Raw genomic sequence first — 16,932 nt, 5'->3', positions numbered from 1 at the left:
TGCAAGATTGCAAGTTTGTGTGTGTGCGCCGTGTGTCTCCGCCACCCGGAGTGAGCAGGAAGTTGCAGATCGGGTGCCGTTGCCTCTCGTCTCATCAATGCAGCTTTCATTCTCTTCGGCCGGGCCAAGATGGAAGTCGTACAAAAGGAGCGCTGGTACTTCATGGCACTTGTCTTATTCCCTTTTCTTCAAGGTATGGAGCAAAAATATTCAGATTTTTTATTTTATTACATGAATACTTTATTGGTTTGAACATAATTTGATTCTGGTGGTTTTCATCCCATTATTGCAAGTCACTAGAAATGGTCGAAAACTAATTCTGACAGTTGTCATTGGGCTTGGATCCAACTGTTTCCGACTGCTATTGTCACTTTTGTTAATTTGGCCACTTGTTTGCATTTATCCAGGTTTGTGCTTTTCGTTCTTTTTGAGGCGAAAAAATACACAAAAAACACACTACACCATTTATTCACATTATAAACGTATTTGTGGATTTTTAGGCAACCAAGTTTTGACCCTAACTAACTAAAATTGTCATGTTAAACCAAATCAAGGCGTGTGCGCAGATACCGCCCCCCCGGAGATCGAGACGGTCACGATCCATTTGCAGGAGGGGATGATCCTCGACTGCTTGTGCCCCTGGGACGGGAACCTCACCATGGTGTCATGGACCAAAGACCCGGACACCAATTCCATCGCCGTTTTCCACCCGGACTACGGAGTAGCCACGACTTACCATTACCGTGAGCGGATCGAGTTCTTGAGGAGCACGCCTATGGACGGAAGTATCACCATGAAGAATGTCACCCACCAGGACATTGGGCTTTATCACTGTTCTGTCCAGACATTCCCTCAAGGCCCCTGGATCAGAAACATCCAGGTGGAGGATTTAGGTAACTGCAGAAAACATTCCTGACTTGCCCTCACGGAGATAAATTTGAATTTCCCTTCATAAGATTCTTGTTGTGAATGCAGATGGGCCTCCGGTAGAGGATAACGAAGACAACGCCGAGGTCATGGAGGCGGGCGCGCACATGACAGCAGAAACCAGTGGCAACCTGTCGGTGGAGTGCAACCAGCAGCGCAACGGCACCATCGTCCACCAGGCCATGGTGGAGCACATGGCATTTGGGCAACTCTGGGTCATCATCGGCATATGCAAGCGGGTGGAGGGCGGCGTGCTGAGCGAAGACTACAGCGAGCGCGGTCAGGTCACCTGCCAGAAGAATCTGGATGTCAGTCTGCAACTGACCGCTGTCGCCCAGGAAGATGGCGGATTGTACCGCTGCAGCTTCAGCACCGACACCGGCTTGCAGACCAACACTGTCATGGTTACGGTGTTGCAGTCAGGTAGAAGGTCACACTCCGACTCTTGTTGCCGGGCAGATTTCATGGGGCTCTGTTAACCGTCATTAGGTTTCTTCACCCTGTCCGTCTTCATGATGTATCTGTACTTGGCCATTGCAACCACCGGATTGATTTTACTGACCGTCCTCCTCATCGTCTTGTTGAGGCGCAGGTAAGCAAAAGCATTTCTCGCAAAATGTATTGCATCATACGCTCATTTGAGTCCAATGACCACTACAGGAAGAAGAGCAGACGAGAAGAAAGCAGAGATAAGCTGCACCCGGCCGACCCACATGTAAGACCTCCAAGGGGACATTTCAACCAGATTGGCTAATATAATTCAAATCCAAAGATGTATTTATGTCATTTCAGACTCCAGACAGTCAAACCAGTCAGGTACTTATTCATATATACATTTTTTTTCTTCAAGCGTTAGGGGAAAGGAAAATGAGTGAAGTGGGTACCGTAATGTTCGGACTAAAAGTTGTTCCGGAATATAGGTCGCATTAGTCATGAAATGCACAATAACGTGAAAAAAAACATATATAAGTCGCTTCGGAGCATAAGTCGCATTTTGGGGGGAAATTTATTCGACAAAATCCAACACCAAGAACAGACATGAACGAGCAACAACCGGCTAAACGATAGGTATGCTAAACACATAAACACAAACGAAGAGCTGAGAACGGGCCTGACGTAACATTCAGCGTTATTAAAAAAAAAAACTATTACATAAATAACACGTTTATAAAACCATCTGTGTCACTCCAATTCATTAAATCCATCGATCGTCCTTTGTCAACAATGGGTGCGCGCTGCTGACGGCGCTTGCGCTTCAAAATATTCCACGGGCCCATATAACGATAAATAAATTAGATATCAAATAACTATTATATAAGCAATAATATTATCAAACCATCTGTGCATTCTAAATCATTAAATCCATCGATCAAATTCCTCGTCCTTTGTCAACAACGACGCGCGTGCGCCCTGACATCAGCCTCGGTGTTATTCCACAGATCTAGTATATAACTATATTGTAGCGTTAACAAAGTACAAGGAAAGACGTGGGTTTGGTAAATTGCTCTTTATCTAACGAAACAAACTTCCAGGCGTGTGGCGGCGTGGACTTCCAGCCACGGAGGTGGAAGAGAGATCCATAGAGTAGGACTGGGCGTGCGTAAAAGCCATGACCGAGCCCCATCCACTGTCCCCGGACAGCCACCCGGCCGAGCCCCGGCCCCCGACTTCAATCCACGTTGGTGAAAGAGAGCTCCATAGAGTAGGACCGGGCGTGCGTAAAAGCCATAATAGTTTTTCAAACCTTCTGTGTCACTCCAAATCCTTAAATCCTTCAAACTCTTCGTCCTCCATGTCACTCAGAAACAAAGCCGCTAATGATGGCCCTTCGTCATCTTTGTCATCCTGTGATCAATCTTTGTCCTTTTTGTGAACAACCGCCGCGCCACGCCGCGTCGCGCTGCTGACGTCACTTGAAATTCAAATACATACTTTATCACTGCTGCGCTTTATACTTATCTTATTTCATATTTATATAGAAATGTCCCTTTTTATTCAGCCGAAATATCATTCCATTGTTGAGAACCGTATGCAACGAAATTTCGTTTTGTGTGCATGTCAGGTTTATTTCTGTCAGGTTTATTTCGCTGACTGAATAAGTGAATAGAAGAGCAACAGCAAACAAACCACAAGTGAGACAGAATATTACCGTTTTTTTCCGTGTATAGTGCGCAAAATTTTACTAATTTATTGTCCTAAAATCCGGGGTGCGCATTATACATGGGTACAAAAAAAAAAATTAAAAAAAAAAAAAATTGTTTTAATTTTTTTTTTTTTTTTTTAAGTCCCAATGATCGTCACACACGCAGGGAGGCAATGGGTCCCATTTTTATAGTCTTTGGTATGGTCTTAACTAGGCTGGATGTAATTTTTTTTGTTGGCGTTGATTTCTCCGACTGCCCGTAAACGCACCACCGCGCTTCGTGCGCGCACGGGACAGCAAACGAGCAGGTGATCGAGCAAGCGTCTGATACGAGAGCATTGCGGTCGCATGGAGCGTGTTTGAAGTGAACAGCAGAGAAGAAAGGCAAAGTGTTGTGAAATAAAATGCACAGAACGGATGCGCAAGACACGTCAGCTATATAAAGAGCGAGAGTTGTTTTCTTCCTATTAGTTTCAATTCACAGTTTAATTAGCAGTTTCAATCAGCAAATAACAAAATGCGTATTACAGGTAATATTTTATTTCACAACACTTTGCCTTGTTCCTTTGGTCTCTGCTGTTCATCCTAAAACACAAAGGCGCTCTTTAAGCAATGCGACAGTGAGCGCCCGGCGCGCTGCACCAAATTAAGCTCCCTGCGCAGTGCGCACTGAGGTCCACTTAAATTTTAGAAAGTACATCAGGACTTTAAAAATATCTTCTAAATTTCAGCGACGGCTCTGTCACAATAATCGACCAGCCCGGTGCAGTTGGGCGGTCGGCGGCGCGCTACGATTGAGCGTTCTCTCGCACGCTCTCTCTCTCGCTCTCTCTCGCTCTCGCACACACGCAAACCGGATATCATACGGAGGCCGCCATTACAGATGCGCAGAACGGATGAGCAAGACACGTCAGCTATATAAAGAGCGAGAGTTCAGTTCTCTACCTAAATCCGTATTACAGGTAATATTTTATTTCACAACACTTTGACTTGTTCCTTTCTTCTCTGCTGTTCACTTCAAACACGCTCCATGCGCACGGAGCGCGGTGGTGCGTTTATGGGCAGTCGGAGAAATCAACGCCAACAAAAAAAATTACATCCAGCCTAGTTAAGACCATACCAAAGACTATAAAAATGGGACCCATTGCCTCCCTGCGTGTGTGACGATCATTGGGACTTAAAAAAAAAAAAAAAAAAAAATAAATTAAAATTTTTTTTTAAAAAAATTCATAAAAATTGGGTGCGTATTATACATGGGTACAAGCTTTTTTCCAGCATCAGCATGCCATTTTTAGGGGTGCGTACTATACATGGGGGCGCACTATACACGGAAAAAAACGGTATTCGCGCCCCCCCTTCCCCACCGTGACTATCCTAACTTGTCTTGTAAGTCGTAAAATGTTGCACTGTCGCAAACGTCACAGAAGTAACAATGAGAGCGCCACTGCCCCCTGCTGTGAAGATTCGCAATTACACTTTATTCTAGTACTGCCAAAAAAAAAGCCTGTTCCCCAGGGTCACACGCGCCCCCCCAGGAATATCACTATTTGAGAAGCACTGGCTTAATACAATCTCTACACACACTGAATATCTGTAGGCACTCCCGCTCTTTTTATTTGGATTTGCCCTACCCAAAGTGTGAGACATAAGCCACTAAAAGGGGAGGAGGAAAGCATGTGGGCTTTGTCTCGTAAGCAAAAATCACTAGGTGTTTACATACTCATCTGGGAAGAGGAGTTTGAGCGGACTGGATACAGAAGAAAAAACCTTTGAACTCTAGTTAAAACATAGCAAGGGAAGTTTTATGACATTGTGTAGGATGCAACAAGCTAAGTTATTTATTACTGGTTATATACATTCCAACCGTATCCTACGATCAAGATAGTTGGGAAACCCTGACTTTAATGGTCACTTGGAGGTTCATCTGGGGTGCAGGACAGCAATGAGGCATGTTGTCTAACAAAGTGGTCTTTGTTAGAAAAGAACTGTCCTTCTGTGGTACATCGTAAAAACAGCAAGGCCAAACAGCAAGCATATATTGCAGTAATATTGCGGTAAGGCATTGATTAGAGAACGCATGATAACATATATATACATTTTTCTAACAGTGCACCAAGTGTTTACAAAATGACAATAAAGTCTGTCTAAGTCTAAATCTAAATTACAGTAATCCCTTGCTACATCGCGGTTCGTTTATCGCGGTTTCACTTTTTTTTTTTGTTTTTGAAACGTTTTGATAAAAAACACATAAGTCGCTCCTTATTATAAGTCACCCCCCCCACACCCAAACTTTGAAAAAACCCGTGACTTACAGTCCGAAAATTACGGTAATCAAAATGCTACCCCTTAAAACTTGTAATTTTATATTAAATAGAACAAAAGAATAACACCTGCGATAGGTGACAATTCTAGATATGGAGAGGCTACATCAAATTAAATCTAATTGTATACCTTCCAGATAATACACTTAAACTGTATTATTTGTATCTTCCTAGTTTTGGCGGCGGTGGTGGGCGAGGGAGCTTTGCGGACAAGTCTACTAAGATGTGGACCACGTGGAATGACAGAGCCATCTTTCCCCACCCTTCCATCATCAACTCTGTCATTATTAAAATGCACCACGGCACATTCAGTGACTATAAAAAAAAGTCGAGCGAGACTACTGCTACATGAGAGAACATTCAAGTTTATTACCTCTGTCATAAAAAAAAAACATATTTACATTGAGAAAACTGCAACATAAATAAAGTGCTATTGATGTAATCTGACAACACATTAATAAACAAACATGGGGTCTATAGATTTTCTTAAATAGAACGCATGAAAATAAAGTGACACGTGGCACTTTGAAGTGCTTGTACATTTCTATCCAGTCCTACGGGCTTTGTTTCAACACAAACTAAATAATAACATTTAAATAAATTACCACCAAAGGATATTCAAAATGCTGATAATGTCATCTGGATTTTGCACAAAAGATAAAAATGTGACAGCAGGTGTGTTACAAGCAAGACAGTGCTAACAACAAGCTTAAAGGAGGTCTCAGTGGGTCTGAAGGCACTTCTTACATGAGGCCAGAAAATGGAAAGATAAAATAAACAATAATACCGTTCATGTGAACTGGGTTGGAACATTTTATCATATATTTTGATTTTACTAGGTTTCACAGCGGAATAACTTTTCATTATTGTGTTGCATTTCTACTTACTATTTGCAATGAGTTTTTTGAAGAAAAATACAATCACAATAATAAACAAATACCTAGCAAACAGTGTCAATTAAAACGATCCAGTCTTCTATTATGTATCTTAAATACAGTGTAATGAGACTGCGATGTCAGCTTTAATAAGGTGTTTGATTGGACATTTCAGTGACGTCACAAGTTCTTTAACATAAAAAGAACACATTTATTTAAACAAGTCTGGTGCCATTGAGGCTACTTCTGCTGTCACATTACAAAACAAGGTGGAGCAACTCTTGAAATGACGTCATATACTACATATAGGTTGACATTGCGTTTTACAGTGTCCACTGTTGTCATTGCAGCGGCCTCAAGCTGCAAGCGGCCTCTCGGCCGCTAGAGGACGACAGCGCCTCTTCCTGGCGCCTCCTCCCCTCTTCAACTTTTCCGTCTTCTGCTTTCCTTTTGGGCTCGTTGGACAGAAAGTTTGGGAAAGTTTGAGCTCGAGGGATGAACGTCATCGACATGCTGCTCGCTGCAAGAAAAAGATGAGGCTCCTTGGAAACAGGACAGCAAATGATGGAAACATTTCAAGCACGGATTGATGCAACCACACCTGTGTCATCAGACAGGTGACAATACCAGTGATTATCCATCCATCCATTTTCTGAACCGCTTAGTCCCCACGGGGGTCGCGGGCGTGCTGGAGCCTATCCCAGCCGTCATCGGGCAGTAGGCAAGGTCAAGTCAAGTCAAGTTTATTTGTATAGCCCTAAATCACAAGCAGTCTCAAAGGGCTTCACATAGACAGAAATTGACAATTATTCTCAAAGCATCCCCTGATCTTAAGCTCCCAAAAGGGCAAGGAAAAACTTAAAAACCCCTACCAGGGGAAAATGAGAAACCTTGAGAAGGGACCACAGATGGAAGGATCCCCCTTTCAGGATCACCAGGTTGAAATGGATGCAGAGAGGGCACAAATGATACAACATGAAAATCAATTAAATAAAAAGTGGATGTCCATGTCATAGCAGAGGGCTGCCGAAGGAGCCCTCAATTGTCCTGGCAGTGTCTTCGAGGAGGTTGAGCTGCAGTTCCCCCATCCTGAATTGGCCCACGAGAATCCAGATAGCCGCTGTCAGCATGGGTGCCACCTAACCACCTCCCCGGCCGGGGAGGGGGAGGGAGGGGGTGGAGAGGGAGAGAAAACAAACTCCAGCCGAATCGGCCACTACAGGTTAGTTAAAGGCCATGTCATAGAAATGTGTCTTTAAACGTGTCTTAAATGTTTCTACTGAGGTAGCAGTCCTAATATCCATTGGTAGGGCATTCCAAAGCTCTGGAGCCCGAATAGAAAATGCTCTAGAGCCTGCAGACATTTTCTTGGCCCTCGGTGTCGCTAAAAGGGTAGCGTTTTGCGAACGAAGGTTACGAGACGGAACATAACGAACAACTACATCGACGAGATATGAAGGCGCTAAGCCATGCAGCGATTTATAGGTTAATAGAAGAACCTTGAAGTCACATCTTAAATGGACCGGGAGCCAATGTAAGTTGGCTAGTATTGGGGTAATGTGATCAAATTTTCTTGTCCGAGAGAGCAGCCTTGCAGCAGCATTTTGTACTAACTGTAGACTTTTGATGCGGGACTTAGGAAGACCCGAAAATAGTACATTACAGTAGTCCAGGCGCGACGTGACGAACGCATGTATAATAGTTTCCGCATCACCGGTCGAGAGGATCGGACGAATCTTTGCAATATTACGAAGGTGAAAAAACGCAATTCTGGTTATATTCTTAATGTGCTTTTGAAAGGAGAGAGTTTGGTCAAATATTACCCCGAGATTAGTTACAGTATCGCTTTGAGTGATAGTACGGTTATCTATAGTTATAGCGGTTTCCTTGAATAAGTGTTGATAACGAGTTGGACCAATTATCAACATCTCAGTTTTATCTGGGTTAAGACGAAGGAAGTTGAGAGACATCCATTGCTTGATCTCCGCAAGGCACTTCTCAAGATTACAACAATCCCGCGGATCTGTCATCGATAACGGCATATATAATTGGGTGTCATCCGCATAGCATTGAAAACTAATATTATATTTACGTATTATGTCCCCAAGCGGAATCATATAAATATTAAAAAGAATTGGTCCGAGAACCGATCCCTGTGGGACACCACATGTAACATTATAGAGCTCCGAGGACGCATTACCATGGACCACTCGGTGCGTCCTGTTTGATAGATAGGAATGGAACCAGCCTAGTGCTGACCCTGAAATACCAACACAACTTTTAAGACGCCCTAATAAAATATCGAAGTCTACAGTGTCGAAGGCAGCACTAAGATCGAGTAGTAACAGTACAGACGAAATGTTTGAATCCATAGCTATGAGGAGATCGTTAGTCACTTTAGCAAGTGCTGTCTCAGTGGAATGATTAGCTCTAAAACCAGACTGAAAAGTGTCATATCGATTATTGGCGACCATGTAATCAATAAGGGACACCCTGAACTGGTTGCCAGCCAATCGCAGGGCACACAGAGACGAACAACCATTCAACAACCTTTTAATTGCAGGAGCATTCAGCCAGACATGACGCCATTTCTATTTGACAGTTTTGCAATTTGGAGCAACCTAAAGTCATTACAGGTAAGTCTTTATCATTCTCATTTGCATTTGCTCAATCAATCAAAAAATTCAAACTGCGAAGCATGATGCCAAACCTTTTAACTCATTTTTTAGTGTAGACTTGACATTTTCTCTTTACATTTTTGCAAGATAAATATATTTTAAAAAGTCACATTTCCCTTTCAATGGTTCAGTGAATATCAATTTAAATACAAAACAAGCAATGTGTTGGTAATTGAAATACTAACTTGATGAATACAAATGATGTGAATATAGAAAATAAATTTTCAAGGTTTTTAGTTAAAATAATGAAAACATCAACACATATCACAAGTGGATCAAACCTTTTTAGTTATTTCGTTCTGTTTGCTGGTCTCTTTGTGTTCCCTTTCAATTACAAAAAAAAAAAAATGGGAATAAAATCCCCAGATATCTTCCATGTCGCTGGTGGCAGGTAAGTCTTATGCTCCTTTGAGATCGACTTCCTCGCTGTGAAAATCTCCCTGCTATTAGTCCCGTGTGATCAAACTAAGTACTCCATTTCAATGCCAAGCACAAGCCAAGAGAAAACAGGAAATATTTGTATAATGTATAATAGACATGTCTTTTTTTTTCATTTAACAATGGTGTGTAGTGGTGGGCAGCGCAATTCGTTTTTCTGCCTTTAGATGGCAGAAAGCACATAACATGTACCGTTTTTTTCCGTGTATAGTGCGCAAAATTTAACGTATTTATTGTCCTAAAATCTGGGGTGCGCATTATACATGGGTACAAAAAATTTTTAATTTTTTTTTTTTTTTAATTTTTTTTTTTTATTATTATTATTTTTTTTTTAGAAAACAAAACCAACAACAGGACTGACCGACAAAGTCGTGGAACAAAAAGACAGGGTGACATTACCAAAGACAGGAACAGAAAGCAAACAGACATCATGACAGTAACACATGCAATGATCCGACGGTGAGCGAGGGGCAGACAGGACTTAAATACAAAACACGTTAAATCGATTGAGGTGACACAGGAAGAGAGGGGCGACGCAAACAGAAACTATGGCAACCTAGACACATAGCAAAACTGGGGACGAGACATGACAAATCTCCCTCGAAATAAAACTTGAAATCACCTTTCTTCTTGTTTGTTGTCAATCGCGCATCGCATTCAGCCATCCTGTCCCAACACACTTAGTCAAAAAAATCCATAATTGACGACACATCGTTTGATGCGATGGTGCAATCCTTGATGGTGTGTTATTGTCAAATATTGTTTGTTTTTAATCTCCATCGCGGACCGGACGTCATACGGAGGCCGCCATTACAGATGCGCAGAACGGATGCGCAAGACACGTCAGCTATATTAAGAGCGAGAGTTGTTTTCTTCCTATTAGTTTCAATTCACAGTTTAATTAGCAGTTTCAATCAGCAAATAACAAAATGCGTATTACAGGTAATATTTTGTTTCACAACACTTTGCCTTGTTCCTTTGGTCTCTGCTGTTCATCCTAAAACACAAAGGCGCTCTTTAAGCAATGCGACAGTGAGCGCCCGGCGCGCTGCGGTTGCGCGACCGCACCAAATTAAGCTCCCTGCGCAGTGCGCACTGAGGTCCACTTAAATTTTAGAAAGTACATCAGGACTTTAAAAATATCTTCTAAATTTCAGCGACGGCTCTGTCACAATAATGCGACCGGCGCGGTGCAGTTGGGCGGTCGGCGGCGCGCTACGGTTGAGCGTTCTCTCTCGCACTCTCTCTCTCGCTCTCGCACACACGCGCACACACGCACACCCGCACACACGCAAACCGGGTATCATACGGAGGCCGCCATTACAGATGCGCAGAACGGATGCGCAAGACACGTCAGCTCTATAAAGAGCGAGAGTTCAGTTCTCCACCTATTAGTTTCAATTCACAGTTTAATTAGCAGTTTCAATCAGCAAATAACAAAATGCGTACTACAGGTAATATTTTATTTCACAACACTTTGCCTTGTTCCTTTCGTCTCTGCTGTTCACTTCAAACACGCTCCATACGACCGCAATGCTCTCGTATCAGACGCTTGCTCGATCACCTGCTCATTTGCTGTCTGTCACAATGTACCCTACACAAATCCGAAACATTTGTTGCGGCTCCGAGTCACGACGAGGGGCATGTTTTGGTTTCCAAGGGTGTTTTTATTCCTCTTCAACGTCTCTCCCATACAGAGCCGCCTTTTTCACGTCGGCACGCCTCTTTCCCGTGCGCGCACGGAGCGCGGTGGTGCGTTTACTGGCAGTCGGAGAAATCAACGCCAACAAAAAAAATTACATCCAGCCTAGTTAAGACCATACCAAAGACTATAAAAATGGGACCCATTGCCTCCCTGCGTGTGTGACGATCATTGGGACTTTAAAAAAAAAAAAAAAACAATTTCATAAAAATTGGGTGCGTATTATACATGGGTACAGGCTTTTTTCCAGCATCAGCATGCCATTTTTAGGGTGCGTATTATACATGGGGGCACACTATACACGGAAAAAAACGGTAGTTCATATGCATTCTTTTACTTGTTTTATTTTGCTGTGAAATATTTTGGGGAACGTATCTTGTATAAATGGCTAAAAAAATATCTTACTACGCCAATGCAAGAACTCGATTCAAGTGCGCTCACCTTGGTAACTGAAGAGATCTCCCACGCTGTTCTGCCGCGTGATGTGTTGCCAATAGGCGCTGCGGGGCAGGGAAATGGACTTACTGAGCGTCTCCGAAGAGCGCACCTGCAAGGAGACGACGGGCCTCAGATGCTTTTGTACAACTGGGTGAAATATAAAATATGCACCACCGTATGAAATTACCTGGGAGCTTTTCTCCATCTCCTCCATCATTCTCTCATGCTGCTGGGCAATGGCCAGAGTAGCCGAATGAACGCGCTGGTAGATCATTTCCCCCTCTCGTGTCTGGAACGTGAACAAGCCCTCGCCTGTGTCGCACATCCTGCGCCCCGGAACAAACAACGTGCGCAGACACAAAAGGGGGAAGTAAAGTAAACACTTTGACGGTCGCTGTTGGACACACTTCGACGGCGCTCGTTGTTGGGAGCGCACGCTTGACTGTGTGCTGATGTAACAGCACAAACGCACACGCATGAGTACATTGAGTCGACCCGGCGCCCCGAGGCCACTGCGCATATCTGGGAACTTTAGTTTCTGACACTTTCAAAGAACTTTTTTAACTATATTTAAAATTCTTAAATGTTATCAAGAAAATCGTCACGCACCTTCCGGACTCAAACGTGAACCAGGTGGAGTCTCGACCGTATCTGCGGAGCGAACTGAGAGGCCACATGACGAGTTTTAGGCGGGCGTTGTGGATGTCCCACAGGTAGATGTTCTCATGGGTGATCTGCATAGTGCACTCCCCGTAGATGTCCAAGTTCGGGGTGGGCATTAGGTACACATTGAAACGCTCTAAAATTCAATTAGAAGATAAATGCAATTGGTAAAAAAAAAAAAAATCTCCCCCAAAACATACACAGCTCCCCTCATCGACATCCCACAGCAGCTGAAGAATTCCAATTTTCAGGGCAAATTTACTCTCGCCAAACACCCAGATATTCTCTTCTTCAAAGATTTACTATCAGACGTAAATAATAAAAAGTCACAAGAGCTGCATCAAAATGCCTCTGCAGAAACCACAATGGTAAACAGATCACATTTTCATTCACTCCTGAAAAGAAAACAGACGCATATTTGTAAATATCAAATGCGGCATTAAAGCTAAAAGCTCTTTGGGAAGAGGCTTTGTTCCACCCGTGCAAAACGTTAGCATGAGAGCCGGAAGGATTAAGAGTGATGGATTATTTGAGTGAGTTGTGTGGCAGCCCGTGCTCCAATTTAGGTACGAATTTTGGATTACGTCGACACCGAGGACCCCAAATATTTGTCTCTAATAGAAAGTACAGCCAAAAAATGTGACTGTCACTATGCTTGCAAATCCAACATTATCCGATTATGAGAAATATCTTGTTGCAGATTTGGGAGCAAGTTGAGCATGTCCCTGCTCCCTCTTCCACTCCATTTAACCGCCAGAGGCAGCGGGCAGGGGAGTGGGGGGGCTAGATGGGTTCTCACCAATTATACTCAATGTCTCCAAAATAAGCCATGTCTCTGCAGTGGATAGAAAATAGCCATGTCATAGCTCGCTGTCTCTTTAGGCTACTCGGATCTAATGATGGCCTTAGCTTGTTAGGGTTTGGGGGGAATTTAGGGTTTGGGTGCTTACTGCCCTTGCTCACTTCCCGGCTGTAATTAGAAAGGAGTCAAAAATGCAACCATGTTGGTATTTAGTGTCCCCACACTTCTTATGATTGCCTGTTGCCTTTCCGCTCTTTCAAACTGCATTGGCCATATTCCTGCAAGCGGAATATGTGGGGGGAGCAACACATTTATTTCGCACAGCTTTGGGAGTGTAATGTCATCCATCTCTGTGACAAGCCTCATCACGAGAGAGGCCAGTGATGCACAGCACTTCGCATCAGGGCCTGGAACGGAGCCCTGACCGCCGCCACCACCGCCGCCACCGCCTGTGACCTATGCATCCACTGGCGCTCATGTTTCCCATAGTATAACTTTGGAAGTTGAACTAACAGGGCAGGCATTGACAATTGCACAGTGGCGGCAGCTCGCCTATTCTCTAAGGTAATTGGGCACTCACCGTTCTGCTCCCGCTGCACTCCCGCCGCTAGCAAGTCTGGTTCGCCCAGGCTGATGTCGTTGAGACGGCTACCCAGGCACTCGGCGCTCAGGAGCTTGCACCATTCCTCCGCATCCAGCTCTGCGTTTGTCCACACAACAGCAGCATCTAATGAATCATCACTGGACCAATCAACAAGTTATTTCCCAAATTTGATTTGATACAAAATCATGTCCGTTAAAAAAAATATATATCTGTGAGTGTTTTGGTCGGGAACATCAATTTTCCTTCCTGATGAGTCAGAACAGCTCAGTGGCCTAGTGGTAGAGTGTCCGCCCTGAGACTGGAAGGTCGTGAGTTCAAACCCTGCCCGGGTCATACCAAAGACTATAAAGATGGGACTCATTGCCTCCCTGCTTGCCACTCAGCATTAAGGGTTGGAATTGGGGGGTTAGATCACCAAATGATTCCCGAGCGCGGCACCGCTGCTGCTCACTGCTCCCCTCTTCCCCAGGGGATGGATTAAAATCACATGGTGATGGGTTAAATGCAGAGGATAAATTTCACCACACCCAGATGTGTGTGTGACGGTCATTGGGACTTTAACTTTAACAGATCATGTTCTCCTCGGGGAAGAAAAGCAGTTGTTTCTCTTTGCCAGTTCCTTTCTGGGATGCGTAATTGTCGTCGGTGACACACGAAAGCGCAGTGGCGTCATGTTTCCGTGTCTCTTTATTTGTGCGTATTAGTGGCAATATCTTTTGTTTCATTCATCCCGCAGTCTCTTGCGTTCCGCCTTAGCTTAGCGCGGTGAGCCAATGGTCTGTTGGTGCCTGAAGCGCTTCGTTCACAGACATCAGAGAGCAAAACTACATTTACTACACACAGGAGGCTGCTACTTAATGCCTCCCCTGATTCATACTCTCTCTTAACCAGATACTGTGGCCTGTAAATGCCTCCTACACTTTTAAGGCCCGAGTGGAAAGGAGCTAAACAAACAGAAGCGGTGCTCAGGCTTATGCATGAGAAAAGTACGTTTGGTGTGGCCAAGCTCATAACGCAGATTTGGAAATTGTGAAAAATCAAAACCCTCTCAAATGCTGGCACCGTCGGAGCTACTAGCTGTTAGAGAGAGCGCCGCAGGGGCACTGCCCCCCCTCATCTGAAATATGCTTGGACAGCACCACTAGGTGCCTCGGCAGATAATTGACTATAGGGTATTATCCTATTGTTCTGGAAATTATTTCCCACATTTTCACAATAGGGAACATATCCGAGGCCCTGCCCCCTCATGGGCCCTTTTAACAAACAAATGTCTGTCAGTGTTTGCTAAGTGTGTAACACCAAGTCTGAAAATCAATGCTACCTCGTCTAGCTTCTTTGCCTCCAAAATATATCCGCTTAAAGCAGGGGTGGCCAACCCGCGGCTCGCGAGCCGCATGTGGCTCTTTGGCTGGTTTCATGCGGCTCTTTTACGTTCATATCAACATTTGTGTTTATTTTTCGTGCGTATTTGCTTCGCTTGAGTTCAATATGGTATTTTGGTCAAACGCGCAAGCGCGTGAGGTGAAATCCCGCAAAGGAGGAGGGACAAACCCATTTGAGGAGTGTCAATTTCGCTCTTAAAATGGCAAGGAAAAAAATGCACAGCTAAACAAATATATGACAATGAACACAGGGCAGAGCGATTGGTTTTGCTGGCTTTTTAATGAATGGTGACTGTGACTACGGGGGTCCATTAGGTCCAGAAAAGCTGACAAGACGATAAAGTTTAGTTTAAGCCTTAAAGCCTCCAATAGCTTGCATATACCCAACGAGGGAATTCCAGGCCCCATGGAGAAACGCTAGCCGCCAGCTAGCCAGCAAGCTAACTGGCTTCTGGGGCCACCCTGTCAGCTGGTGTCCATGTTGTAGCATCACTTACTCGCTTGAGAATTTAAATAATCACAGGGTAGATACATTTTGGGGCTTTGGGATATAAGTCGTAGAAATGGACTCTGTTTACATATACAAGTTAGAGAAATAAATAATCACAATTGTTTCAGTATTCTTGTAACAAAAAAATACTCCTGACCTGATTCGCAGGCAAACGTTCTGGAAGTGTCGTCACAGAAGATAATGGCCACAGCGTGTCTCTTGGTCTCTCTGGGCATCCTGCTAATGTTCTTGATATTATGGAGCTCAGTGATCTGAAGAGGACAAAATTGGCAGCGGCACATTAACTCGGTTGAACGCCGTCGACGGCGGCGGCGGTGACGCTTCATTGAACCTCTTGTGCCGCTCTGTTGAAAGATTTTGCCTTTGGCCAAAATTTGCAGTCTACTTAGAGTGAGAAAAGTAAAATTGTGTTCAGGTACTTGTATTAAATCTTTTGGGGATTGTGCAGAGGGGAGGCCGGAAACATTCTGCAGCCAGACGAAAATATAAATTTATCTCCATCTCTGCCTCCTTTTCTGCCAGAAAGACACAACAGCGTGGGAGCCGGAGTGCCTGGGAGAGCGGAGGCTTCGTGGCCGTTTGTCTGCCGTCGATCATCGGACACAAAGTATGGCTGCGGATCAAGATGTTTGTGCGGCTTTGTGCACCAACTGCACCCTTCTCTTAGAGAGGTTGTCCCTGCTAGAGGGACGTGTCCGCCAGTTAGAGCAGAATTGCACGATAACTGTAGATGTGGCGGATACAGTCGCGGGCTGTAGTCAGCCCGCTAGCTCAGTTAGCATTAGCCCCAAGCGGCTTGCTAATCGCGTTGAGCCAGGTAAGACGCATATCCGTCCAAAGTCATCTCGGTCTACTGGCCCTCGCACTTTGGTCATAGGTGACTCCATTACCCGAAATATTACACTTAAAAATCCAGCCACGGTAATGTGTATTCCTGGGGGCAGAGTACCCGACATAGAAGCTAATCTTAGGGAGCTGACTCGCAATAGGTCTAGTCAACAGCGTAGTTCCACCAACACTAGCTACTCGGACATAGTGATACACGTCGGCTCCAATGATGTTAGGATGAGGCAATCGGAGATCACAAAGAGAAACATAGCGAGGACTTGTGATCTCGCCAGAAAGATGAGTCGGCATCGAGTATTTGTCTCTGGCCCCCTGCCTGGGAGAGGCACTGATGAGAGGTTTAGTAGATTAGTCTCCCTTAATCGATGGATGGCTGGGTTCTGTAAGAAGCAGGGACTGTATTTTATAGATAACTGGCCTTCCTTCTGGGGCCGCCCCAACCTGCTGAGGAAGGACGGCCTTCACCCTAACCGTGAAGGCGCCTTAACTCTTTCTAGGAATATAGATTACTGTTTGAGCCACACATGACAGGTCACTTTAGAGCAGGCCGGGTCACAGGTGATTAGACCACCTGTCAAGATGGGTTTGGAGTCTGTTAAGAT

At 44.4% G+C, this 16,932-nt stretch overlaps 2 protein-coding genes across 3 annotated transcripts in view; one reads left to right on the top strand and one right to left on the bottom strand.

The window, feature by feature from the left end:
- The first annotated feature begins 58 nt into the window (after nucleotides 1-58).
- On the top strand, nucleotides 59-6,377 carry cd226 (CD226 molecule). 2 transcript variants are annotated; one of them, XM_061266249.1, is made up of 7 exons: nucleotides 59-193; nucleotides 555-893; nucleotides 976-1,350; nucleotides 1,417-1,519; nucleotides 1,588-1,642; nucleotides 1,720-1,743; nucleotides 5,566-6,172. In XM_061266249.1, the coding sequence occupies exons 1-7, from the start codon at nucleotides 130-132 to the stop codon at nucleotides 5,611-5,613; spliced, it is 1,008 nt and encodes a 335-aa protein (XP_061122233.1). In that variant the 5' UTR covers nucleotides 59-129; the 3' UTR covers nucleotides 5,614-6,172. The 2 variants fall into 2 exon arrangements, with proteins under 2 accessions (XP_061122233.1, XP_061122234.1); XM_061266250.1 differs by lacking the exon at nucleotides 1,720-1,743 and having other exon boundaries at nucleotides 5,566-6,377.
- dok6 (docking protein 6) overlaps nucleotides 6,178-16,932 on the bottom strand; it is a 65,194-nt gene continuing 54,439 nt past the window's right edge. The window contains exons 5-10 of the mRNA XM_061266251.1: nucleotides 15,621-15,735; nucleotides 13,568-13,687; nucleotides 12,132-12,321; nucleotides 11,710-11,848; nucleotides 11,526-11,631; nucleotides 6,178-6,786 (exon numbers count right to left, since the gene is read on the bottom strand). Coding sequence (XP_061122235.1) covers nucleotides 6,608-6,786; nucleotides 11,526-11,631; nucleotides 11,710-11,848; nucleotides 12,132-12,321; nucleotides 13,568-13,687; nucleotides 15,621-15,735 — 849 coding nt within the window. The 3' untranslated portion in view covers nucleotides 6,178-6,607. The remainder of the gene's footprint in view (nucleotides 6,787-11,525; nucleotides 11,632-11,709; nucleotides 11,849-12,131; nucleotides 12,322-13,567; nucleotides 13,688-15,620; nucleotides 15,736-16,932) is intronic.

The sequence above is a fragment of the Syngnathus typhle genome, linkage group LG19, assembly GCF_033458585.1.
Source record: "Syngnathus typhle isolate RoL2023-S1 ecotype Sweden linkage group LG19, RoL_Styp_1.0, whole genome shotgun sequence".
Taxonomy (NCBI): Eukaryota; Metazoa; Chordata; class Actinopteri; order Syngnathiformes; family Syngnathidae; genus Syngnathus; species Syngnathus typhle.
The sequence above is the reverse complement of the archived record's forward strand: the minus strand, read 5'-3'. Positions and strand labels throughout refer to the sequence as shown.